Here is a 24,895-nt window from a genome sequence, read left to right on the forward strand (position 1 = left end):
CCAGCCCAGGTGACAGAGCGAGACTCCGTCTCAAAAAAAAAAAAAAAAAAATCCTCTCACTGGGCACTGGGGGTAGATGGGGGTGCCCTCCCTGCAGACAGCCAGGACAATGGGCAGCCTCTGGAATGCAGCATGCCTCGCTATTTCAACCATTCTCCCACAAAGGGCAAAGATGTGCAGTGTACCTGAGGCAGACACTCACCCATCTGCCCTGTGGGTCCAATCCTCTGTGCACCCAGGACACAAGCCATGCACAAGCTTAGGAATACACGTGTGTCCACAGAGGCCTACATCTTCAGGTATGGAGGGACACATGCTAAACTAGTGCTGCCCCATAGCCCCTAGGTGCCCAGGTCCAGCTGGGTCTTGCCTCTCAGGTTGGAGCTGGTATGGGGGTAGCACAGAGGAAGGGGTGTTCATTATACTTGTGGTGGCCTGAGGGGTTGGTCCAGCTCCAGGAGATAGAAAATATCTGCTCCTTCTCTTAAGTGTTAAATCCCAGAGTAGTATGTCTAGAAATATGGGGTGTTTGGGGCAGTGACTTGAACCCTCAGGATATATGGAGCCTTCCGGCAGTTCTCTGGAGCTGGGGGTACCCCCAGACACTATGATGAGGCTATGATGAGGCATGACCTCCCAGAGCTGTGCAGAGACCACCTCAGCAGGCACATCTGGTACCTGCTGTCTGTCTCCCCTACTGGACTGTGGGCTCCTGGAGGGCAAGGCCCACCCACAGTGAGAATGACCAGATGTGCATAGACCCGGCCTCCAGGACCACTCTACTGTCTCCTCCCATGCCCCAGGTCCTGCCTCGCCTTCCCCAGACTTGCCACCATGGCCTGGCCCTCTTGTATTCCCAGGCCTTCCAGGAGTGGCCCAGGGGAAGAGTCTAAGGGTGGCCCAGCCCGGCAGGTGGAGTCCAGCCTGGATGAGGCCCCTTTCCATCCACCTCCGGCCACCTGTCCTGAGTACTCACTCCTTCCAGACAGCTGGAGAGCAGCCCCAGAGCCTCTGGTTCAGGGAACTAGGGGAAGGAAGGCGGCTCTAAGGGAGCTGAGCCAAGGCTGGAGGGGAGGCCCCTGGAGCGGGTGGGAACACTGAGTGTGCACAGATGGGGGTGGGGTGCAGGAAGGCACTTGGGAGAAGTGGGAATTGGGGGTGGGGTCGAAGAGTGGAATGTGGAGCTCGTTCTCCTGGGGGCACAGCTGTTTATTCTGATCTCCCTCTTCAGCTGCTGCATGTTCCTTATCTTGGGGCTCAATCCAGACTCCACCTCCTCCTCTGTTGCTGAGCTGCCGAGGCAGACTCTATGGGAGACTTCCTGCTCTGGCCGCCTTAGTTCCCCGCTACAGCCTGCTAAAAGGGACAAGGGGGAAAAGCAGGCCTCAAAAAGAAATGTGTGCTCCACTTCAGACCCGTTCTGTGGGTTCAAGGGGGCTTGAAGCTGAGTCATCTGCCCCCTCACCTGACTTCGCCCACCCCTAACTGCCGTGACAACGGGCGCCAGTCACCCCAGAGTCACCTGGATACTTCACAACTTTATTGGTGGCGCAGGACTTGCAGGGCTGGCAGATAGTGCAGGCTTATTGGGAACATGGGGCAGAGGCTGCTGTGACCTCACAGGGTACTGCTCTGGGCCTTCACACTGTACTCCTTCCTGCCAACTTTGCACTCGGCACCTACTGTCCCCAGTGAGATGCTATGAAAGTAAGAAGACTGATTTTCCAAATACTTATGGAAACACAACTCATGACATGTTTTTGATTTTTCATGAACAGTTCAAAAAGTGAAAACAGCACTAGAAAAACAAAACTCCTTTAGTTCTGCTCCCCAACAAATAACCACTGTTAACACTGTGGTATATTTCCTTCAAGTCTTTGTGTGTGTGTGTCTAAAATATATAGTTGTAAATATATGTACAATTTTGCATCCTGATTTTTCCCTTAACGTTACCATATAATTTTCATGTTACCAAATATATTTTGCAACTGACTCTTTTTTTTTTTTTTGAGACAGAGTGCAACAGCGCAATATCAGCTCACTGCAACCTCCGCCTCCTGGGTTCAAGCGATTCTCCTGCCCCAGCCTCCCGAGCGGCTGGGATTATAGGCACGCATCACCACACCTGTCTAATTTTTTGTATTTTTAGTAGAGATGGGGTTTCACCATGTTGGTCAGGCTGGTCTCAAACTCCTGACTTCAGGTGATCCACCTACCTTGGCCTCCCAAAGTTCTGGGATTACAGGCGTGAGCCACTGCACCTGTCCAACTCTTTTTTAAGAGACGAGGTCTTGCCCTGTCACACAGGCTGGAATGCACTGGTGCCATCACAGCTCACTGTCACCTCAAACTCCTGGACTCAAGTGATTCTTCTGCCTCAGCCTCCTGGGTAGCTAGGACTACAGACATATGCCACCAAACCTGACTACTCTTTTTTATTTCTTGTACAGATGGGGTCTCACTATATTGTCCAGGCTGGTCTTGAACTCCTGGCCTGAAGCAATTGTCCTGCCTTGGCCTCCCAAACTTCTGGGGGTTACACACGTGAGCCACCACACCCGGCTGACGAGGTTTTTTTCTGCATTTAGAATAATTTAATTAGGACAGAGACTGGAAAGTGGAATTACCAAGGCAGAGGCCTGGCATCTTTTGGAGGCATTTGATTTCAATACCTATGGCCAATGGGTTTCCGAATTTAACACGTGAGAAGGCCACGAGCCGGGCATGGGCACGCCCGCCTAGACTGCCATGTTAAGTATACCACTCATGGTAAGGTATCTTTTTATGTGCCCACATCCTGTTACCTTTGGTAGACTTTATTCTTCTTTGGCTGCTGGTTGTCCAGCCCCCTCCCTAACAGCACAGCCACTTCCCTCTGGGAGTTCCATTTCCCCTACTGTAAATCCAGAAGCCAGGCTGCCTCACCTGCACCACAGAAACCTACCCATTTCCACCATGCGCAAACTGGCAGAACAGCCAGCTGGCCTCATCTCCCTATAGTTATCTCTTTCTAGCCCCTGGCACTTTGTCCATTTCCAAGCCTGGTTCTGCAGCCTTCCTAGTGAGTCTATGAGTTTCTGACCTTCTTCTAATACATTCCCTTCACTTTATATTAGTCAGTCCACTTCTGTTGCTAATAGAACTTTGAGAGTCATGCCTCCCCAATTTAGTGCTTTTTAAATGGCAAGTCTTTTTTTTTTTTTTTTTTTTTTTAAGACGGAGTTTCACTCTTGTCACCTAGGCTGAAGTGCAATGGCACAATCTTGGCTCACCGCAACCTCTGCCTCCTGGGTTCAAGCGATTCTCCTGCCTCAACCTCCCAAGTAGCTGGGACTATAGGCATGCGCCACCATGCCCGGCTAATTTTTGTAGTTTTAGTAGAGACGGGGTTTCACCATCTTGTCCAGGCTGGTCTCGAACTCGTGACCTCATGATCCACCTGCCTCAGCCTCCCAAAGTGCTGGATTACAGGCGATGGCAGTCATTTTACTGTTTCATGAAGTCATGACCAGCACGTTTTAAAAATGAAACAGCAAAACAGAATTTTAAAACATCAGAAGTATATCAACTGTGGCCAAAAACTCCATCTCAAAAAAAACAAAAATTTAAAACATTTCTAGGCTGGGTGTGGTGGTTCATGCCTATAATCCCAGCACTTTGGGAGACCAAGGTGAGAGGATCACTTGAGGTCAGGATTTTGAGACTAGCCTGGGCAACATAGCAGAGACACTGTTGCTACCAAGAAAATTTTTAAATTATCCAAGTATGGTGGCATGCACCTGTAGTCTTAGTTACTAGGGAGGCTAAGGTGGGAGGATCATTTGAGCCCAAGGCTGTGGTAAGCTATGATTGTACCACTGCACCCCAGCCTGGACTATAGAGCAAGACCCTGTCTTCTTCTTCTTCTTTTTTTTTTTTTGAGATGCATCCTCGCTCTTGTTGCCCAAGCTGGAGTACAGTGGTGCGATTTCAGCTCACTGCAACCTCTGCCTCCTGGGTTCAAGCAATTCTCCTACCTCAGCCTCCCTAGTAGCTGGAATTACAGGTGCCCGCCTTGTAACTCCTGACCTCAGGTGATCCACCCGCCTTGGCCTCCCAAAGTGCTGGGATTACAGGTGTGAGCCACTGTGCCCAGCCGACCCTGTCTCTCTTTTTGTTTTTTTTTTTTTTTTGAGATGGAGTCTTGCTCTGTCGCCAGGCTGGAGTGCAGTGGTGTGATCTCGACTCACTGCAACCTCCGCCTCCCGGGTTCAAGCGATCCCCCTGCATCAGCCTCCCAAGTAGCTGGGGCTACAGGCTGGTGCCACTACGCCCAGCTATTTATGTGTGTATTTTAGTAGAGATGGGGTTTCACCTAGTGATCCAGCCACCTTGTCCTCCCAAAGCGTTGGGATTACCAGCATGAGCCACTGCGCCTGGCCGACTCCATCTCTTAAACAAATTTTTTTTTTTCTAGTTTTGAAAAACATTGCCCTAACTGAACTTAAGTTACTTGAGAATAAAGAACAGAGCAATCCTTCCTAGATGTTTTTTATATTTCTCCTCAAATCTTTAGTACCTAGAAAAATATACCTCCTTGCCAAGAGTGCTATATTTCAAGGTCCACCCATTATTTCCCCCCATTCATAGCCTGACACCTTTCCCTATTCTTCAGTTAATGATACTTAATGGTAATGGCCATCTTTTCCTCTTGGTTTTAAAACTTGTTAATGCAACCAATATTCTGCCAGTCATCCAGGCTGGAAGTTCAAGGGTAGTCCCTGATTCCTCTCATTCACGCACTTCCTGGAGCACAGGGCCTATTAGGAGAGAAGGAATGCAAGCAGCAAACTACAGCGCAGGGCAACCTACTCCATTGCGGAAGCATGCATGGTGCCTCACGGGGGAAGGGACTCTTCAGATCTTCCTACCAAATAATTACTAATTTCCATTGCTTCTACTTTCAAAATAGTTTCCCAGATCACCCCCTTGTTTCCATTTCTACTGGTGTCACCCTAGTTTCTTTTCTTTTTTTTTTTTTTTTTTTGAGCCGGAGTCTCACTCTGTCTCCCAGGCTGGAGTGCAGTGGCATGATCTCGGCTCACCGCAACCTCCACCTCCTGGGTTCAAGCAGTTCTCCTGCCTCAGCCTCCCAAGTAGCTGGGATTACAGACACCTGCCACCACGCCTGGCTAATTTTTGTATTTTTAGTAGAGATGGGGTTTCACCATGTTAGCCAGGCTGGTCTTGAACTCCTGACTTTGTGAGCCTCCCAAAGTGCTGAGATTACAGGCGTGAGCCATCGGGCCTGGCCTAAAATTTATTATTATTTATTTATTTATTTATTTATTTTTGAGACAGAGTCTTGCTCTGTCACCCAGGCTGGAGTGCAGTGGCCCAATGTTGGCTCTCTGCAACCTCTGCCTCCCGGGTTCAAGCGATTCTTCTGCCTCCGCCTCCCGAGTAGTTGGGATTATAGGCGTGTGCCACCACGCCCAGCTAATTCTTGTATTTTTAGTAGAGATGTGGTTTCACCATGTTGGCCAGGCTAGTCTTGAACTCTTGACCTCAAGTGATCCATCTGCCTCGGCCTCCCAAAGTGCTGGGATTACAGGTGTGAGCCACCATGCCTCGCCTAAAAATTATTTTATATGTATATATTTTTTAATTTTTTTTTTTTGACACAGGGTCTCCCTCTGTCACCCAGGCTGGAGTGCAGTGGCACAATAACTGCTCACTGCAGCCTCCACCTCCCACGCTCAAGCAATCCTCCCACCTCAGCCTCCTCCTGGTCTATAGGCGCACACCACCAAGCCCGGCTAAGTTTTGGGTCTTTTGTAGAGAAAAAATTTTGCCACGTTGTCCAGGCTGGTCTCCAACTCCTGGGCTCAAGTTATCTGCCCGCCTTGGCCTCCCAAAGTGCTGGGATTACAGGCATGAGCCACTGTGCCTGGCTGGTCCTCACTTTTCTAATGAGATACCTGCCTGAGGCCAGATTTTCTTCATATATATTAATGAAAACATACTGCAACAGATTGAATCAGAAACTGATATGATAATTCAGCTGTCTTCTATTAAGTCAGGCATTAACGAGATTTGCAAAAATGTAAACAAGGCTATACTTCTCATTATTTTTGTTTTGGAAAATAGTTTTCATTTTAAAAAAAATACAATGCTTATGGGTTTTTTTGTTTTGTTTTGTTTTGAGAGGGAGTCTTGTTCTGTGGCCCAGGCTGGAATGCAGTGGCGCGATCTCGGCTCACTGCAAGCTCTACCTCCTGGGTTCACACCATTCTCCTGCCTCAGCCTCCTGAGTAGCTGGGACTACAGGCGACCGCCAACACACCCGGCTAATTTTTTTGTAATTTTTAGTAGAGACGGGGTTTCACTGTGTTAGCCAGGATGGTCTCCATCTCCTGACCTGGTGATCCGCCCGCCTCAGCCTCCCCAAAGTTCTGGGATTAAAGGAGTGAGCCACCGCACCCGGCCATTTTGTTTCCTTTTTTTTAGACGGAGCTTCACTCTGCCCCCAGGCTGGAGTGCAGTGGCATGATCTTGCCTCACTGCAACCTCTGACTCTCTAGTTAAAGCAATTCTCCTGCCTCAGCCTCCCAAGTAGCTGGGACTACAGGCACGCACCACCACGCCCAGCTAATTTTTGTATTTTTAGTAGAGACGGGTTTCACCATGTTGGCCAGGATGGTCTCAATCTCCTGACCTCGTGATCCGCCTGCCTCGGCCTCCCAAAGTGCTGGGATTACAGGTGTGAGCCACCGTGCCCGGCCAAAAAAAAAAATACAATGCTTATGTTAACATGCAATGAGTTTCTTATTGTTACTTTAAATAAATAAATATTTAAAATTTCTCATATCAAATTTTTTATTAGAAACAAAATATCAACAGGTATAGGGAGGGAGAAGTCAAAAGCTTATATTATTTATTCCAGGGAATGCCATGTTGGGTGCACCTATTAATAGGTATAGCCTAAAAAACAAAAGTCCTGGCCAGGCGTGGTGGCTCACACCTGTAATCCCAGCACTTTAGGAGGCTGAGGCAGGCGGATCATGAGGTCAGGCGTTCGAGACCAGCCTGACCAACATGGTGAAACCCCGTCTCTAATAAAAATACAAAAATTAGCCAGGTGTGGTGGCATGCACCTGTAATCGCAGCACTTTGGGAGGCCGAGGCGGGCAGATTGTGAGGTCAGAAGTTCAAGACCAGCCTGACCAAAATGGTGAAACCCTGTCTCTCATAAAAATACAAAATTAGCCAGGCATGGCCACACGTGCCTGTAATCCCAGCTACTCAGGAGGCTGAGGCACGAGAATCGCTTGAACCCAGGAGGCAGAGGTTACAGTGAGCCAAGATTGCACTATTGCACTCCACCCTGGGCAACAGAGTGAGACTGCATCTCAAAGAAAAAAAAAAAGTTCTTTGGGATCCTCAAAAATTTTTCAGAATGTAAAGTGGTCCTGAGATCAGAAAGCTTAAAAATTGCTGCAGTAGACCTAATATGTTAGTCTCTAAAATGCCCAATTCCAAGCCTGGTTATCCAGTTCTTAGTATTCTTTACTCTTATTCATATTTTTACCTCTCAGTTCCATTGTGTTCCTGGATTTTTTTTAACCATATAAGGGCAGGGTGCAGTGGCTCACATCTGTAATCCCAGCACTTTGGGTGGTCGAGATGAGCAGATTGCTTGAGCCCAGGAGTTCAAGGCCAGCCTGTGCAACATGGCAAAACCCTGTCTCCACCAAAAATACAAAAAATTAGCTGGGCATGGTGGCTTGTGCCTGTGGTCCCAGATACTTGGGAGGCTGAGGTAGCAGAACTGCTTGAGCCCAGGAGGCAGGAGCTGCAGTGAGTTGAGATTGTGCCACTACACTCTAGCCTGGGTGACAGAGTGACACCCTATCTCAACTTAAAAAAAAAAAAAAAAAATGCAAGAAGTGGTCATATCAAAAGCAATTATTGTTCTATAAATAATAGTGATTATAGAAATAACCACTAGTTGTTTTAGAAATAAGAAATAATCAGTAATACTATAGAAAAAGAATAAGAAACGTCTAATAATTGACATAGAAATAACATAAAAAATTATAATATGGCCTTCAGTAAAAAACTCAGAACATTCAGAAGAGTAAAAAGATCCAAAAGCAACCACCATTTAAAACTGCTCTGGAATAATTTCTCATCCAATCCATTCCTCTTTTATCTCCTCAAATGGCACCTTTGAAAATAAATCCTGGTAAACCCATGCAAAAGCTACCACTCCTTTCTCCAGATTCCCACAGCACTATAGTTGAAACCTTTCTTGAGGCCCAGCTAGACCATAAAAGTATGCATACTGAATTCCTAAATGCGCATATTTAACAGTCATAAATTCAATTATATCTACTAGAAGAGACACCAACCAACCACAGAAACCTATGTACTATTTATATGATGTGATCCCTTCACCCAGGCTCAACATAATGCTTAACCAAAGACCAGATCCTGTGTTCCAACAAACACTAGCCATGCTGGGGAATCTTAAGAGATGGAAGAGAACGTAAAAATCATGTATCTTGTGTTTTATGAGCAGTCTCTTTAAAATAGAGACTTTAACAGTAACTTTGATGTGTGTCTTGTTTTTACCCTGACTTTGAACCCAACACTGCGTCCAATGTGGCTCCACTCCATGAAGAATGGAAAGTGTATGGTTCCGAGGCCTCTGAGACTCACAGATGTTGGATGAATATACCAGGTGACTGAGCCCAGGAGTCCTCAACCCATGTAGTCCTGTCCTCTGGACAGGGTATGTGGCATCCCCTCTGGGCCAGAGCTGCCACCCATTGCTGGGTGAAGGCCTCGGGTGTCACTTGAAGGCCATGGTGAGAGGTCCTGCACTAGGACCCAGCTGAACCACCCCTTCCAGACTTACGCTCTCAGCTGCTGTCCTAATCCCACACTCCTCCCAAAGCCTGAGTCTCATACAAGAGCAAGGAAAGGAAAATGAGCGTTGGAGGGGGAGCTGGAGGAAAAGCTTGTTTGCACCATTGCACAGTTGGGGTGGCTGTGGTTGGGCTGATTCAACCAGAGCTCCCCAGATAGGTTAGGGCCCAGCCCCACCTAGCAGAGCTCACATTCACCACCACCCACTCCTGCTTCCGGGCCGTGTGTGATACCTGACCTTCCTGCTGCGGCAGGGCTGGGGCACCCTTGCTCCTTACCTTCCACCTTCTCGGCTTAGTGGACATCCTAAAGCACTGGCCAGAAGGCACTGGGGGATCCAGGATGCTCTGGGCTTGCCCGGGGGGATTCGTGTCAACACCATCACACCTCCATGCATCCCTGCATGTCACGCACACAGGCAGTCAGGGGCCTACCGGTCTGCTCTACTAATCCTGAGACTGTACACGACAATGTCTCAACAGGGAACCCAGTGTAATCTCACACTTGCCCTAGTAGGTGGATACACATGTGCACACACATGTGTGCAATATACACAGTATGCATGAAAAGTCTGAGCCAGGCACAGTGGCTCACGCCTGTAATCCCAGCACTTTGGGAGGCTGAGGCGGGTGGATCACCTGAGGTCAGGAGTTTGAGACCAGCCTGGACAACATGATGAAACCCTGTCTCTACTAAAAATACAAAAATTAGCTGGGCATGGTGGCAGGAGCCTGTAATCCCAGCTACTTGGGAGGCTGAGGCAGGAAAATCACTTGAACCTGGGAGGTGGAGGTTGCAGTGAGCTGAGATCGCACCATTGCACTCCAGCCTGGGCAACAGAGCTAGACTCCGTCTCAAAACAAAAAAAAAATCATAAACAAAAAAAAGAAAAGTCTGACTGAGGTCAGAGTTATTTCAGCCACCAGGCTCTCAATATGACCAGCTGTATGACTTTGGACTAGATACTTAACCTCTATGCCTCAGGGGCTTTATCTGCAAAATAAAAAACCTTGGCCAGGCGCAGTGGCTCACGCCTGTAATTCCAGCACTTTGGAAGCTGAGGCGGGTGGATCATGAGGTCAGGAGTTCAAGACCAGCCTGGCCAACATGGTGAAACCCCGTCTCTACTGAAAATACAAAAATTAGCTGGGTGTGGTGGTGGGTGCCTGTAATCCAAGCTACTCAGGAGGCTGATGGAGAGAATCGCTTGACCCCAGGAGGCGGAGGTTGCAGTGAGCTGAGATCGTGCCACTGCACTCCAGCCTGGGTGACAGAGCAAGACTCCATCTCAAAAAACAAAAAACAAAAAACCCTCATAGGATATGTTTGTGAGGAATAGCTGAGAAATGGATTAATAAATATCCATACTTATTATAAACTGACTTACGTATAAATGGCATACAGGATATGGCAGCACTTACAGCAGCCCCTGGCACATGGAAGTGTCGTGTAAAGATGTGCTATTATCATCACCAACATCTTGAGTGCCATGTGTCTGGGAACACATGAGGATTCAGAGCAAAGCCACACAACAGATTCCCATAAGAAGCACCACAAATGACTCCTAGAACCTGTGTCAGAGGAAAGGCAGAGAAGAAACGGGGGAGGTAAAACTTTCTGAGGACCACCCAGGAGGCACCCAGCTCAAGTCCAGTGACTGTAAACAAAGTTTTAAGAACCCAAGAGGCTGGGCCCAGGCTGGAAAAGGCTGTACCCTTGGAGATCAAGGGATGTGCGAGAAAAACAGCCGGGTCCTAGAGGTAGAAATCAAGTCAATTTGAAGAAAATACGGAGTTCCCCCTAGGACCAGCAGGTACCAGCTGACTGGAAAGAAGGAACAGAAGGCCTGGAGAAACTAGAATGTTCTATGCCCTGGCCTACACTCAGTCACCCAGTACATCTGAGGGCTTGTAACCCCAAGATTCTTTCTCACTGAGATGAAAATAGATGCCACATTTGAAGAGTCTCCAAGTTTGTGGTTCTACAGCAGACACTGCTTACAGAAAAGACAATGGAACTGGAAAGGAAAAGGCGGCCTTGCATCCTAGGGCCTGATGCCGGGAGGAAACAGCACTCCTCCCCTCTATAATCCAAAGACGGCTTTGTGATAGCCACTTGCCAGAGTAGAATAAACCTCCCCTGGGCCTTATTCCCAGTGGATTCCACAGCACCCAGCACGACAGAGCTTAACAAACCAGAGTTTAAGACTTTGCGAATAATAAACAGATGTCTTCCCAGGGACAGGCAGACTGGGGGCCCTCTGCGCCTCATGGTCCTGCCCCTGGCTGATCCTCCCTCCTCCAGCTGGAGCCCAAGTTGGAGCTCAAGGTCTGCATCTGTCTGAGGCCCCTGCTCCAGTTTCCTTTCCCAGAACTCAGGGACCTCAGGGGAGGGGGCAGGGAGGAACAGCAGAGAGGGAAGAGAACAGAGAGCAAGAGGGAGGGTGAGTTGGAGCAGAAAAAGCTGGGGCCAGAACTGGGAGTTTCTGGGACAGCCCCAGCTTCAAATATTCTGTCCAACTGTCTGACCACAGGCCATAACTTGTGGACCAATTTTTATTTTAGAAAAGAGGGTAACATGAAGCCATAGGTGGGATGGTGAGGAAAGAAACCAGGGCTGTCTCTTGGGATCTAGATGGCCCCATGTCCACCCTGAGGACCTCTACCTGGGAGACGATGATGCCCATGATATGCTGATAATGACAGCAGCTATCACTCAAAGGACATATGGCCTGCCCACCACTCAGCAGAGCTTTGTGTGCACTGCCTCATAATCTTATGGAAGTGTAGGCTTGGAAGTGTTTTGTTTTTTTTTTTTTTTTTTTGAGATGGAGTTCTGCTCTTGTTACCCAGGCTGGAGTGCAGTGGCGCCATCTCGGCTCACTGCAACCTCTGCCTCCTGGGTTCAAGCGATTCTCCTGCCTCAGCCTCCTGCGTAGCTGGGGTGACAGGCATGCACCACCATGCCCGGCTAATTTTGTATTTTTAGTAAAGACGGGGTTTCTCCATGTTGGTCAGGCCGGTCTGGAACTCCTGACTTCAGGTGATCCGCCTGCCTCAGCCTCCCAAAGTGCTGGGATTACAAGAATGAGCCACTGCGACTGGCCAGAAGTCTTAATCCTGCAGTCTCTGTGCCTCCCCTGTGCCTCAGTTTCCTTATGCGTAAAAAGCAGAATAATAATGCCTCCCTCATGGTCTGCTGGGAGGATGCAAAAAGATACTTGACATACAGTAGGCATTCAACTAATATTGGTTATTATTAATTCTCACAATTACCCAGAGAGGTGGGGCTTATATTTATGCCCATTTTACAGACAAAGAAACTTTCACATAGCCAGAAAGGAGCTGAGCTAGGACTCGAAGTGGGGTGGTTTGTCTATGAAGAACAGGCGCTCTCGACCACTCCATGACAGATGGCACAGATTAGTGGTTACATGCACAAATGTCACAGCCAAGTGGCTGAGTCAGACTTCCAGCTCAGTCACAGATGGGCTGTGTGTACGGAAGCGAGCTGCTAGACCTCTCAGTACCTTGGTTTGCTCACCTGCAAAATGGGTGTCTCTGGCCAGGCACAGTGGCCCACGCCTGTAATTTCAGCACTTTGGGAGGCCGAGGCAGGAGGATTGCTTGGGCCCAGGAGTGCAAGACCAGCCTGGGCAAGAGGGCGAAATCCCATCTCTGCAAAAAATTAGCTGAGCATGCCGGGCGTGGTGGCTCACACCTGTAATCCCAGCACTTTGGGAGGCCGAGGCAGGCAGATCACGAGGTTGGGAATTCGAGACCATCCTGGCCAACATGGTGAAACCCCATAAAAGATCCAAAAAATTAGCTGGGCGTGGTGGCGGGTGCCTGTAATCCTAGCTACTTGGGAGGCTGAAGCAGGAGAATCACTTGAATCTGGGAGGCGGAGGTTGCAGTGGGCCAAGATCGTATCAATGCACTCCAGCCTGGGCAACAGAGAGAGATTCCATTTCAAAAAAATAATTAAAAATTAGCTGAGCATGGTGGCGCCACGCCTGTGGTCCCAACTACCCGGGAGGCTGAGATGGGGGGATCACCTCTGCCTGGGAAGTCAAGGCTGCAGTGAGCCGAGATCACGCCACTGCACTCTAGCCTGGGCGACAGAGTAAGACCCTGTCTCAAAAAAATCAGGGTGTCTTTGCTCATTCTGGGCTCTGTCTCTGTGTCCCTGGAGGCCCAGTGGCTCTGTGCCTCTCTAAAGGTCTGAGGGGGCAGCAAGCAGATCTGGGCCAAGGATGGAGGTACCAGCAACCCTCTCCTTCCAGAGATAACCCCTCAGCCCTCACCTCAGGAACGGCTGTCCTGGGGAATTTCACCCAGGATGGGAGAACTGGTCAGGCCACTGAGTGCAAATAGTTTCAGAGAGGTGGGGCTCTTTAGGCCCCTTCCGGGAGATGACACAGGTATGTCCTTTGAAGAGCATAAATGGCCATGCCACATTAGTTACCCTGCTGGTTCACAGGGCCGTTGGCCTTGCCCTCTGCTCTGGACACATGGGGCCCTCTCTCTCAAAGAGAAAGGACAGTCAGGAAGGGGAAAGAGAAGATGTGGAAGGAATCCCTGACCTGGGGACGGGTATATGCCCCAGAGGCAGAGGCCTGCACATTCTGGCTGGAGCCTGGACAAGACAGAAGAGCACCTTTTATGGGGGCTGTGCTGGGTCAAAAGCAGTTCTCTGGGCCCCAGTGTGTAAATAGCTGGTGATGGGCTGGGAGCAGAGGCCCCTTGAAACCAGTCAGTGCCTGGAGAACCCGGCAACGCTCTTCACCCAATCCAGCCACACCGGGGTGACACACTGGGCAACAGCCCCACCTGGTGGACGATCAGGGACTACAATGGGCCAGGGAGTATGGGAGAGCAAAGAATGACAAGAGGAAAGCAGGGGAAAAAATCATAGCAGGGGTTTACAGGCAAAGGGGCTTTGAGGTTGTCTTGCTGGCAGAGGCCCCTCTTACAGCATGCGCTCTAAGCCCCATGTGTTAGAAAGTTCTGTGTTTTTTGAAAATCTGCCTCCACCAGTCCTGCTAACCCCCTACTTCAAAGCTTGCTAGGGCAACCTTTTAAATATTTGCATACAGCTACAGTATCCCTCCTAAATCTTCCCCTTTGGTGCAGCCTTCCAGAGTTTGACCTGACCTCTCATCTCCTGCATCTTTTTTTTTTTTTTTTTAACTTGGCTATCCTTTCTTTCTTTTCTTTTCTTTTTTTTTTTTTTTTTTTTTTTGAGACGGATTCTCACTCTGTCACCCAGGCTGCAGCACAATGGTGCGATGTTGGCTTACTACAACCTCTGCCTCCCGGGTTCAAGCTATTCTCATGCCTCAGCCTCCTGAGTAGCTGTGATTACAGGCGCATGCCACCACGCCCAGTTTTGTTGTTGTTGTTGTTGTTTTGTATTTTTAGTAGAGATGGGGGTTTCACCATGTTGGTCAGGCTGGTCTCGAACTCCTGATCGCGTGATCCGCCCGCCTTGGCCTCCCAAAGTGCTGGGATTACAGGCAGGAGCCACCATCCCCAGTGGTTATCCTTTCTTAAATACATTAACTTCCAAGGGATCACTTCCAATTCTATCCCTCTCCCATACCAGCAGCAGCCTTTAAAAAATCCCTTTATATTTCAGCCTCCCTGTCTCAGTGTTTGATATATTAGGAAAGTCAATGCTCAGATTGAGAGTTAATTCATGAGTAAAAAGCCTAGACTTTGAAATCAGATAGAACCTTGTTCAAGTCCAGGCTCTGCCACTTACTAGCTAAATCACTTTGAGCAAGTTTGCCTTTCTGAGCCTCAGTTTCCTATCCGCAAATTGGAGACAGAGGTGTTTACTACCTAGAGTTGTGGTGAATAAATATTAAATGAGACAGTACAGGTAAAATACCTAAGGACAGCTCCTGCAACACCATTCAGCTCCTAAGGGGCAATTACAGCCACATTCCTCTGAGTTTGAAGGTTGTAGGGAATGCTCTGGGGAAGAGAAAAGTGAAGGGGCCAAAGAAGGAGAAGAGACTTTCTGGAATTAGCCTTTCTCAACCAGCAGATGGGTAACTTGTTCCAATCCCATTTCTAGCAGTGTCTGTTGCCACCCCTAGAAAGGGGCAGGCCTTGACAGCTCTTTGAAACTTGAAGATTTAAAATTTAAATGTCTTTGAGCGCAAGATAAACACACCTACTGCTCAGCAGGGAAAGGGAAACTTGGCAGGGGCCCCAGAACTTTCCCCACCCCCAGCCCTCCCTAAACTTCCTCTTGTGGTTTTTCAAGAGTACAACCTGTTCTCCACAGCCAAGCCAGTGTCTGGGGCAGGGGGCCAGGGCGTGCCAAGGGCTCCGCTGCACCCCACCCTACCAGTGAGCGAGGGAGGAAGGTGCATGCGTGGGAGAAGAGCAGCATGGAGGTTTATCATTCTTAAGGTTCACATCCTGCTTACCCATTTTCTCAGTGCAGCCACCCTCTACCCAGTTCCCACCCTTGACTCCCAGCATCAATACCCCTGTCCCCAACACACACTCCTTTCTCAAAGACAGATGCACGAAGTGTAGGCAGAAAGGGACCACCTCAAGGCCTCCCCAGACCTGTGGGGAAGGTCCTTGTAAGAAATTTAAAAGTGTTTCAGAAAGAAGGTGGAAAAGGGGCTGGAATCCATGGAAACTGTCCTGTGCCCTTGCTTGCATCACCAGCATTATCCCAGCCTGTCTGGAGGGACTGGGTAGGATACACGGATGCAGCTTTGGAAGCAGGAGCTGTGGGAAAGAGAGGTGTGAGCATCTTAAGCTTGCACCCACTCCTTAGCCATCTTCCTTACTCAGCTACCAAGCTGGAATGCACATCTAGAATGTGAGCATCTCTGCTATTCTTAATTCCCAACAAAAGAGGTGTCTTGGTTTCCCACGTCCCCAGATTCTGGCACATCACGTCCAAGTTGAGAAGTTCTTGAATATAATCTTAGTTCGTTCCTCCTGGTTTATTCACATTCCCCCCTTCCCTTTGAGTGAGGCTTACACAGGGGAAAACATTCATACATTTGTGTGCACGTGCATGCACGCATGCACACACATGCACGCACGCACACACACACACACACAGCCATCAGGAAAGGATACCAGCTCTGTGCAGTTCCCACAACCCTATTCCAGGCCTGCTGGGCTCACTGTAAACAGTACCAGCCCCACGGCTCAGCTAATAGATGGCTGTATCATCCAAGATACAGGACTACAGACTCCCTTTAGGAAACTCCTAAGTTCCTGGCTCAAGTGCACATTTTATGTGGTCAGTGAAGGAGGCAGGCTAGCCTAATGGTTAAGAATAAAGCCTCCCAGCTGGGTGTGGTAGCTCATGCCTGTAATCCCAGCACTTTGGGAGGCCGAGGTGGGTGGATCACGAGGTCAGGAGATCGAGACCATCCTGGCTAACACGGTGAAACCCTGTCTCTACTAAAAATACAAAAAATTAGCCGGGCATGGTGGTGGGCGCCTGTAGTCCCGGCTACTAGGGAGGCTGAGGCAGGAGAATGGTGTGAACCCAGGAGGCGGAGCTTGCAGTGAGCCGAGATCGCACCACTGCATACCAGCCTGGGCAACAGAGCGAGACTCCATCTCAAAAAAAAAAAAAAAAAAAAAGAATAAAGCCTCCCAAATCAAGTGACCTGGGCTTAAATCCCAGTTCTGCCATTTGTTTCTTGTGTCTGAAGGAAGATTACTTATCTCCAGTGCCTGCGTTTCCTCGTCTATAAAATGGAGAGAATCCTAATGCCTACCTCGTAGGACTGTATTAGGAGGTTTAAATGAGATATGATCTCTAAGTCACTTAGAAGAGTACCTGACAGTGTTATGTAACTGTTAGCTAGTATTCTGAGCCCTTGAGGGAAGAGGGAAGGGGAAGCCATAAGAAGATGCTTGGGACCATGGAGGTCATGATCTCAATGACTGGCATAGACTAGGACTCTGCTAGAATTATCAGAGAAGTTTTCAGTGTTAAGTTCCAGGCGAAGAAACTGTGATTTGATTACCATGACATCCCCAACAGCTGTGGGAATAGCCTGTGCAGATGGAGTATGGCCACAGCAAATGGGTGCTGAATGAATTCATAAATTGGTGTGTCAGTCATTTCCCAAAGGAGCCCCGGAATTGAACGGCCAGAAGAATCTGTGAGGAAGCAAAGGGAGATCCACTTCTCCATCCATGTCTGGTCCCAAAGAGAAATGAGGTGGTAGGCAGAGGGCAAGGACTCGTCAGAGGAAACGGTCTCAGAGTCCAGGGATGGGGAGGGGGTGCCCAGGATTGTGTGGACTGTCACATCACCCCCAGGTGGACCCTCCCAGCTGCACCCAGCTGGGAATTCCTGGGTTCTTGGGACCCAGCCCAGAAAACTGCCTTTTCTGGGACTCATCCTGTTCATCCCCTTGATGCTTAGACAGTGGATTAAAGGGAGTGGGAATTGTTTCTGGGTTGCCCCTATATTCCAGTGTCCAACACCACAGCTGGGATTCAATCCAGCTCTGCGGAATAAGTGCCCCCAAAGACTTCTATGCTTTTCATCCTTATGAATCGAACTCAAATGTCCTTTTCTCTCTAAAGCCTTCCCAGTCACCCCAGCCAGTGCACTTGACATCCATGTCTGTTCTGTGATCCATATTAGCTGTGGATAAATAACATCATTGCACCCTCAGCATTCCATATAATGCCAGGCACACAGTGGGTGTTCAACCAATGCAAATGAATAACTTAATGCTCCCTTAATAACAGCAACCAATGTATTCAGTTATTCCTCTTGTTGACACTTCAAGAGACACAGAGGAGGCTAAGATCATCACCTATGTACCAATCAGACACCACTGAGGGGTTCCTCCCTCCAGTTTCACCCCGGTGTACTGGTCAGAGCACCCACAGACTCCCCATCCACACTGGTCTGCCCTCCTAGAGGCCTTCCACCCCATCTTTGAGGCACGAGAAGAGCAACAGCTCGGTAAAGCCACGGGGCTTCCTTATCAGCTGGAGGGGGTTGTGCCGATGTGTGTACATACAGATGGCTCAGGGCCTTTGGGGGTTTCTCTGCCCTTCAACTCCGTGCAGAACATCTCCCTCAGTGGGAAAGTTAGCCAAGCTTTGGGTGCCAACTGGGAAGTGATGATGCGGCGACCCCGTTGACCCACCCAGCGCCGATCCCCAACGCATGCTCTGACATGCCTGAGCTGACATCCCACCTACCCCGGTTTCTCCAGCCCCCAAGCCTACCTCCTCAGCAGGTGAGCTCCCTGGAGCACCAACTGGGGTCGCCGGCGCTCTCTCCCGCCGCCTCTGGTGCCTGCCTTTGGGGAGTTGGGGTGGTCGCAACCACCAGCCACGAGGAGGGGATTGCACCTCTCTCCCCGGCGTCCAAACAGAGCCAGTCTCCACCCCTGCAGGGGCGAAGTGTTTACAAAGTCCGCGCCGCGCCGCCGATCCCGAGCTGGGCAGGAAGTGGGGAAGAGGAGGCGGAGGAGACAAAGGGGCTGGTGCTCTGCTCAGCCAAGTTTCAGTCCCCGGCCCGACCCCTCCACCCCCTGCACATCCTCGGCGAGACCAGGAGGCTCATCCGGCGCCGCAAACCCCCGCCCGCAGCCCCCGCCCCACACGGCATAGGTGAGGGGGCGGGGCGCCACAGAGGCTCAGTGTGGGCGACGGGCCGGGGCGGCACGGGTTCCCAGACCGCTGCCTCCCGGCGTTCGCAACTCCTCCACGTGCCATCCAGGAAGTAAACAAAATCATGAGGAGCGATTTCTTTTTCTTTTTCTTGAGACAGAGTCTCCCTCTGTCGCCCAGGCTGGAGTGCAGTGGCGCGATCTCGGCTCACTGCAGCCTCCGCCTCCCGGATTCAAGCGATTCTCCTGCCTCAGCCTCCGGAGTAGCTGGGACTACAAGCGCCCGCCAGCACGCCCGGCTAATTTTGTGTACTTTCAGTAGAGACAGGGTTTCACCATGTTGGTCAGGCTGGTCTCGAACTCCTGACCTCAGGTGATCCACCCGTCTCGGCTTCCCAAAGTGCTGGGATTACAGGCGTGAGCCACCACGCCTGGCCAATTTGTTGACTCTTATTACACGTCAGGCACTATGACAGACCCTTTCTGTGTATCATCCCATCTTACCCCCAGTTTTACAGAAGAGGAAACTGAGACACACTGAGGATTAGGTCAAGTGCCCGAAGTACCACAGCTGGCTAGTGTTAGGATTCAAACCCAGAGTCTGCGTCCTGCCAGGCAACTGCAAATGGGGACGATTACGGTGCAGCCAGAGGGGCTGACAGGCCAGGTAGAAAACCACTGGCAGCCGCGGGCACCCCACGCCCTGGGAGTGAGGCGGCAAGGGACAAGTCTCCCGCCCCACGCAGACTTGCCTCGCAAATACTTGCGAGTTGAGGGCGCGAAGGCAGCAGGATGCAGCGATAGACCTGGACTAGGTAGTCCAGGATCTACTCCAAGTGGGCCATTGACAGGCTGGGCGGCCCTCAGCACAAAATCACGAAGCTGGATGCTCCAGTGTTTCCCAACATTACCTGCTCAGGAGAATCATCTGGGGAGCTCCTTAATGAGAAAGATTCCCAAGTCCCTCTTCCACAGAGTGAAGTCACTGGGATTGGGCTGGGCCCAGTCAGGTGTTGCTAATAATCAGACAAGTTTGGAAAACCCTGCAAGTGTAGTTGACCTCCTGGGTCCTTCCAGGAGTGTGCTCTTTACAAGAACCGATTTTCATATTGAAATAGGTTTCTTTTAACTCAGTGAAACCCAGCGCGTTTTCCCGGTCCACAACCAAGCCACTGAAGGCCCCAGAACACTTCACTTTCAAAAGGTCACGTGAGGCGGGTGCGGTAGCTCAAGCCTGTAATCCCAGCACGTTGGGAGGCCGAGACCGCGGATTGCTTGAGCCCAGGAGTTCGAGACCAGCCTGGCCAACATGGCGAAATTCGGTCTCTACTAAAAATACAAAAACTAGCGGGGCGTGGTGGTGCCCGCCTGTAATCCCAGCTACTCCGGAGGCTGAGGCGGGAGGATCGCTTGAGCCCGGGAGGTGGCGATCGCGTCTTTGCACTCTAGCCTGGGAGACAGAGAAGCCTCTGTTATCTTAAAAAAAAAAAAAGGTCACGTGAGCCGGGGTGACCGCAGGCGTCCCCCAACTGACTGGGCTTCGGAAAACCAAGGGGCGCACGCCGCCCCGCCCCGTCCCGCCCCGCGACTACAAGTCCCATCGCGCCCCGCGCTCGCGCACACTACGCCAGAGCAAGATGGCCGACGCGGCGGCCACAGCTGGGGCCGGCGGCTCCGGAACGGTAAGGGCAAGAAGCGCGGACGCGGAGCCGAGAGAGTTTGGGTATCCTGCAACTTTCCCCTAGACTGAGCAACAAGCTAGGCCCCATAAATCCAGCCCCATCATGAGCTCCGACTGGCGGAGGGTCTTTTCAGGCCGTACGCGCCCCCTCCCTGGGACTTGGCTGCGGCCGCCGGAGTTGGCGGACCTGTGTCTTGATTGGCTCCTTTGCTGTTGGGGGTTGGGAACCCGGAACACCCCCTGATTGGTCCGAACATGCCATTTTCGCCTTCTTATTGGCCGGCCAAAGTTGAAAGGCATTCCCGTTTCGAAACATTTAGCTTTCTTACTTTTTCGTGCTGTTTTCTTTTGTCCTCCTCGCCGTCACCTCTTGTTACTGTTTTCATTTTCCCTTTCAATGAAATGGTGTGAAGATGGGGGGCACAAGATCCTATTTTTTCTGGGGGACAGGTCTTAATCCCATCATGCGTGTTTCTTCAGCTATGTATTCTAATAATCTGCTAAAATAGAAAGTAAAAGACCTCCTATTTTATCTCACTGGGACCGTACTTTTTAGGTAGGCGGAAAGGTAGTCTCTGTATTTAAAGCACCTTGGGTACTCAATTTTTACTCAGTTGGCCAAGATCTGTAAATCTAAACATTAAGCACTGATTTTTAAAATAAAAGTAGTAAAAGAACTTTGTTTGCCATTGACCACGTATGAACTATGTGATTGCATCCTTCTCCTGTGGATGAAAATCTTTCTGGGCTGCTGCTTCACAGAGATCAGGAAGTAAACAGTCCACTAACCCTGCCGATAACTATCATCTGGCCCGGAGGAGAACCCTGCAGGTGGTTGTGAGCTCCTTGCTGACAGAGGCAGGGTTTGAGAGTGCCGAGAAAGCATCCGTGGAAACGCTGACAGAGATGCTGCAGAGCTGTGAGTACACAGAAACACTAGTCCTTGGAGTCAACCCCAACATCAGTTCTGTGCCCTGCTTTGTGATAGTGTTTGAGAGGATTTAAGAAGAAGATAAACTTTTTTCTTAAGAGGGGAGAAAAAAAATTTTTTAATGTAAAAAGTTGAGAAAAGAGCATAATGGGCTGAGCGCAGTGGCTCACGCCTGTAATCCCAGTACTTTGGGAGGCCAAGGTGGGTGAATCACCTGAAGTCAGGAGTTCAAGACGAAACCCCGTCTCTACTAAAAAATACAAAAAAAAAAATTAGCTGGGCGTGGTGGCTGGTGCCTGTAATCCCAGCTACTCAGGAGGCTGAGGCAGGAGAATTGCTTGAATCTGGGAGGCAGAGGTTACAGTAAACTGAGATCGCACCACTGCACTCCAGCCTGTGAGGCTCCGTCCCCAACAACAACAAAAACAGAAAAGAGCGTGATGAAGTGACTTACAGGCTTTAGAATCAGATAGACTTGGGTGTACATCATCACTGTGTCACTTAATAGTTTGGGCAAGCCACTGAATCTCCTGAACCTCAATTTCCTCATTTGTGAAATGAGATAACAGTTTGTACCTCACGGAGTTGCGAATATAAGTGAGATGTATATATAAAACATTCAGTGCTGGGGCGATTATAAGCTCTTGGTGAGTTATGGGTGCCCTTAAGGACTTTTGTTGGGGAGTCAGGACTAATTCCCCATGCAATAGATATCATCATATTATGTAATCAAATACTAGATTGATACAAAGAATGAAGGGGAAAAGACACTTTTTTTTTTTTTTTTTTGAAACAGAGTTTCATTCTGTTGCCCAGGCTGGGGTGCTGCAGTTTCACAGTCTCAGCTCACTACAGCCTCCGCCTCCTGGGTTCAAGCAATTCTCCTGCTACAGCCTCTCAAGTAGCTGGAATCATAGCCATGCACTACCACTCCTGGCTAATTTTTGTATTTTTAGTAGAGACATGGTTTCACCGTGTTGGCCAGGCTGGTCTCAAACTCTTGACCTCAGGTAATCTGCCCACCTCGGTCTCTCAATGTGCTGGGATTACAGGTGTGAGCCACCGCACCCAGCTGAAAAGCCACTTTTAAAAGGAAATGTGTTGAGATTTAGAAGCCCGGGTGTGGTCTCACAGAGGCTTTTCTTCGTGTACAACATATTTCCCTGTTTTGAACTTTCGGGGGATGGGATAGGATGAGGGTTGGAAGTATTTATGGTGTTTCTTAGGGATCAACAACTATGAAAGGAAGTAGGAGAAAGGTTTGGGCAGAGGGAGATGTGGAGTGCAATGCAGGCCAAACAAAGAACTGGACAACTTAGCTAGGAACCCTGGAACCTCATTGCCCATCAAGCTGAAAAGGCCCTGCCTTTATACTGAGGTCTTGATCAAACACTAGATGTGGGCTACCCCAAGAAGGGTGATCTTGGGCAAGGTAGTTCTCTGCAGCTGATGTTTGGCACTTTTAAATGCCAAATGTTTTCCTAAAGCAGTGATCTGAATCATTTTGGCTTCAGAACTCCTATATTTATTCATTTAGAGATGGGGTCTCGCTGTGTTGCCCATGCTGGCCTCAAACTTCTGGACCCAAGCCTCCCACATAGCTGGGACTACAGGCATGTGCCACCATGCCCAGCTCTCAGAATCCCTTTTTATTTTTATTTTTTTTTTATTTTTTTGAGACGGAGTCTCGCTCTGTCTCCCAGGCTGGAGTGCAGTAGCCAGATCTCAGCTCACTGCAAGCTCCGCCTCCCGGGTCCAGGCCATTCTCCTGCCTCAGCCTCCTGAGTATCTGGGACTACAGGCGCCCGCTACCTCGCTCGGCTAGTTTTTTTTGTGTTTTTTAGTAGAGACAGGGTTTCACCGTGTTAGCCAGGATGGTCTCGATCTCCTGACCTCGTGATCCACCCATCTCAGCCTCCCAAAGTGCTGGGATTACAGGCTTGAGCCACCGCGCCCGGCCAGAATCCCTTTTTATTAATAAACATTGAGGACCCCAAATAGCTTTTGTATATGTGTATTTGCCATGTTAGAAAAAACAAATTTTGGGACTGGGCGTGGTAGCTCACGCCTGTAATCCCAGCACTTTGGGAGGTTGAGGTGGGTGTATCACCTGAGGTCAGGAGTTTTGAGACCAGCCTGGCCAACATAGTGAAACCCTGTCTCTACTAAAAATACAAAAAATTAGCTGGGTATGGTGGCGGGCACCTGTAATTCCAGCTACTCTGGAGGCTGAGGCAGGAGAATCACTTGAACCCAGGAGGTGGAAGTTGCATTGAGCCAAGATCACACCATTGTACTCCAGCCTGGGCAACAAGAGCGAAACTCCATCTCAAAAAAAAAAAAAAGAAGAAGAAGAAAAAAGGAAATTTCGAAAATAAGAATGTACAATTACATATTCTGTTATTCATCAGACCCATGATGTCATCAAAAGTCACATAGACTCAGGAAAACTACCTGAGAGAATGAGAGTGAAAAAGTCAAATAATGACTTAATTTTATTATGAAAATAGTTTTGACCTGTGTGGACTTTAGAAAAGATTTTGGGGCCTACCACAGGTTCCACTACTTTTTGAACTTTATCCTAAAGGAATGAATTAATAGTTCCCAAGAGATAAGAATGCAGTTCTTGGAACAGTCTTGGAATTTAGAGTTTAAAAGTCATGTCTAGAGGCTGGTATTAGTGACTTGCTCAGGGTAGCAGGGAAGTTGGTTGTAGGTCTCCTGTTAGACACCCTTCCCTGTCAAGCACCACTCGCTTTTATTTTCTGAGCCACTTAAAATCTGAGCCAACATTTTATCCCTAGAGCAGGGGTTCTTTACCTTTTGAGGCCCCTTTATACATTTGATAAAATCTGTGGACCCATTCCCCAAAAAAATGCTTTTTTTGTGTGTAAAATTCAGCACAGCTTCAGAGTATTCGTGAAACCTCCCGTCCGCCTTGGAAGCTCATTCCCAGAACCGAGCTTCAAAACTCCATCTTAGAAACCTTCCTTTTCCCCAAAGGACTTTAATGTGACTCTTAAATAGAGGTTCAGCTTCAGGCAGAAGAAACAAAAATTGCCCATCAGAGAATAAGACCTTTTTGTGTGTGTGGTGGTGAGATACACATAACCAAATTTATCATTGTAACCATTTTTAAGTGTACAATTCAGTGGTATTAAGTATATTCACAATGTTGTGCAACCATTCACAGTATTTCCAGAACTTTTTCATCATTCTCAACAGAAGCTCTGTAAACATAAACAGTAATTCCTCATTCTCCCTCCCCCTCCATTCCCTGGTAACTTCTAATCTACTTTCCATCTCTGGATACCTCATGTAAGTAGAATCTTTATTTGTCTTTTTGTGTCTGCCTTATTTCACTTAACATAATGTTTTCTTTTCTTTTCTTTTTTTTTTTTTTTTTGAGATGCAGTCTCGCTCTGTCTCCCAGGCTGGAGTGCAGTGGTGCAGTCTCGGCTCACTGCAACCACTTCCACCTCCCAGGTTCAAGCGATTCTCAGCCTCCTGAGTAGCTGGGATTATGGGCATGTGCCACCTCACCTGGCTAATTTTTTATATTTTTGGTAGAGATGGGGTTTTGCCATGTTGGCCAGGCTGGTCTCGAACTCCTGACCTCAAGTGATCCACCTGCCTCAGCCTCCCAAGTGCTGGGATTACAGGCATAAGCCACCACACCTGGCCCTAGCATAATGTTTTCTTTTTTTTTCTTTTTCTTTTTTTTTCTTTTTTTTTTTTT

The 24,895-nt window shown here is 49.1% G+C and overlaps 2 protein-coding genes across 4 annotated transcripts in view; one reads left to right on the forward strand and one right to left on the reverse strand.

Moving 5' to 3' along the window:
* CCND3 (cyclin D3) overlaps positions 1-18,548 on the reverse strand; it is a 126,819-nt gene extending 108,271 nt beyond the window's left edge. The window contains exon 1 of one of the 2 annotated variants that reach the window (XM_007972584.3): positions 18,159-18,548. The gene's annotated coding sequence lies outside the window, so the exon portion shown is untranslated. The remainder of the gene's footprint in view (positions 1-18,158) is intronic. The other variant, XM_007972587.3, reaches the window with a different exon arrangement.
* Positions 18,549-20,157: 1,609 nt separating this feature from the next.
* Positions 20,158-24,895, forward strand: part of TAF8 (TATA-box binding protein associated factor 8) — a 45,249-nt gene continuing 40,511 nt past the window's right edge. For both annotated transcript variants that reach the window (XM_073005973.1, XM_038006087.2), the window contains exons 1-2: positions 20,158-20,226; positions 20,988-21,144. In XM_073005973.1, coding sequence (XP_072862074.1) covers positions 20,182-20,226; positions 20,988-21,144 — 202 coding nt within the window. In that variant the 5' untranslated portion in view covers positions 20,158-20,181. The remainder of the gene's footprint in view (positions 20,227-20,987; positions 21,145-24,895) is intronic.

The sequence above is a fragment of the Chlorocebus sabaeus genome, chromosome 17 (genome assembly GCF_047675955.1).
Source record: "Chlorocebus sabaeus isolate Y175 chromosome 17, mChlSab1.0.hap1, whole genome shotgun sequence".
Classification (NCBI taxonomy): domain Eukaryota; kingdom Metazoa; phylum Chordata; class Mammalia; order Primates; family Cercopithecidae; genus Chlorocebus; species Chlorocebus sabaeus.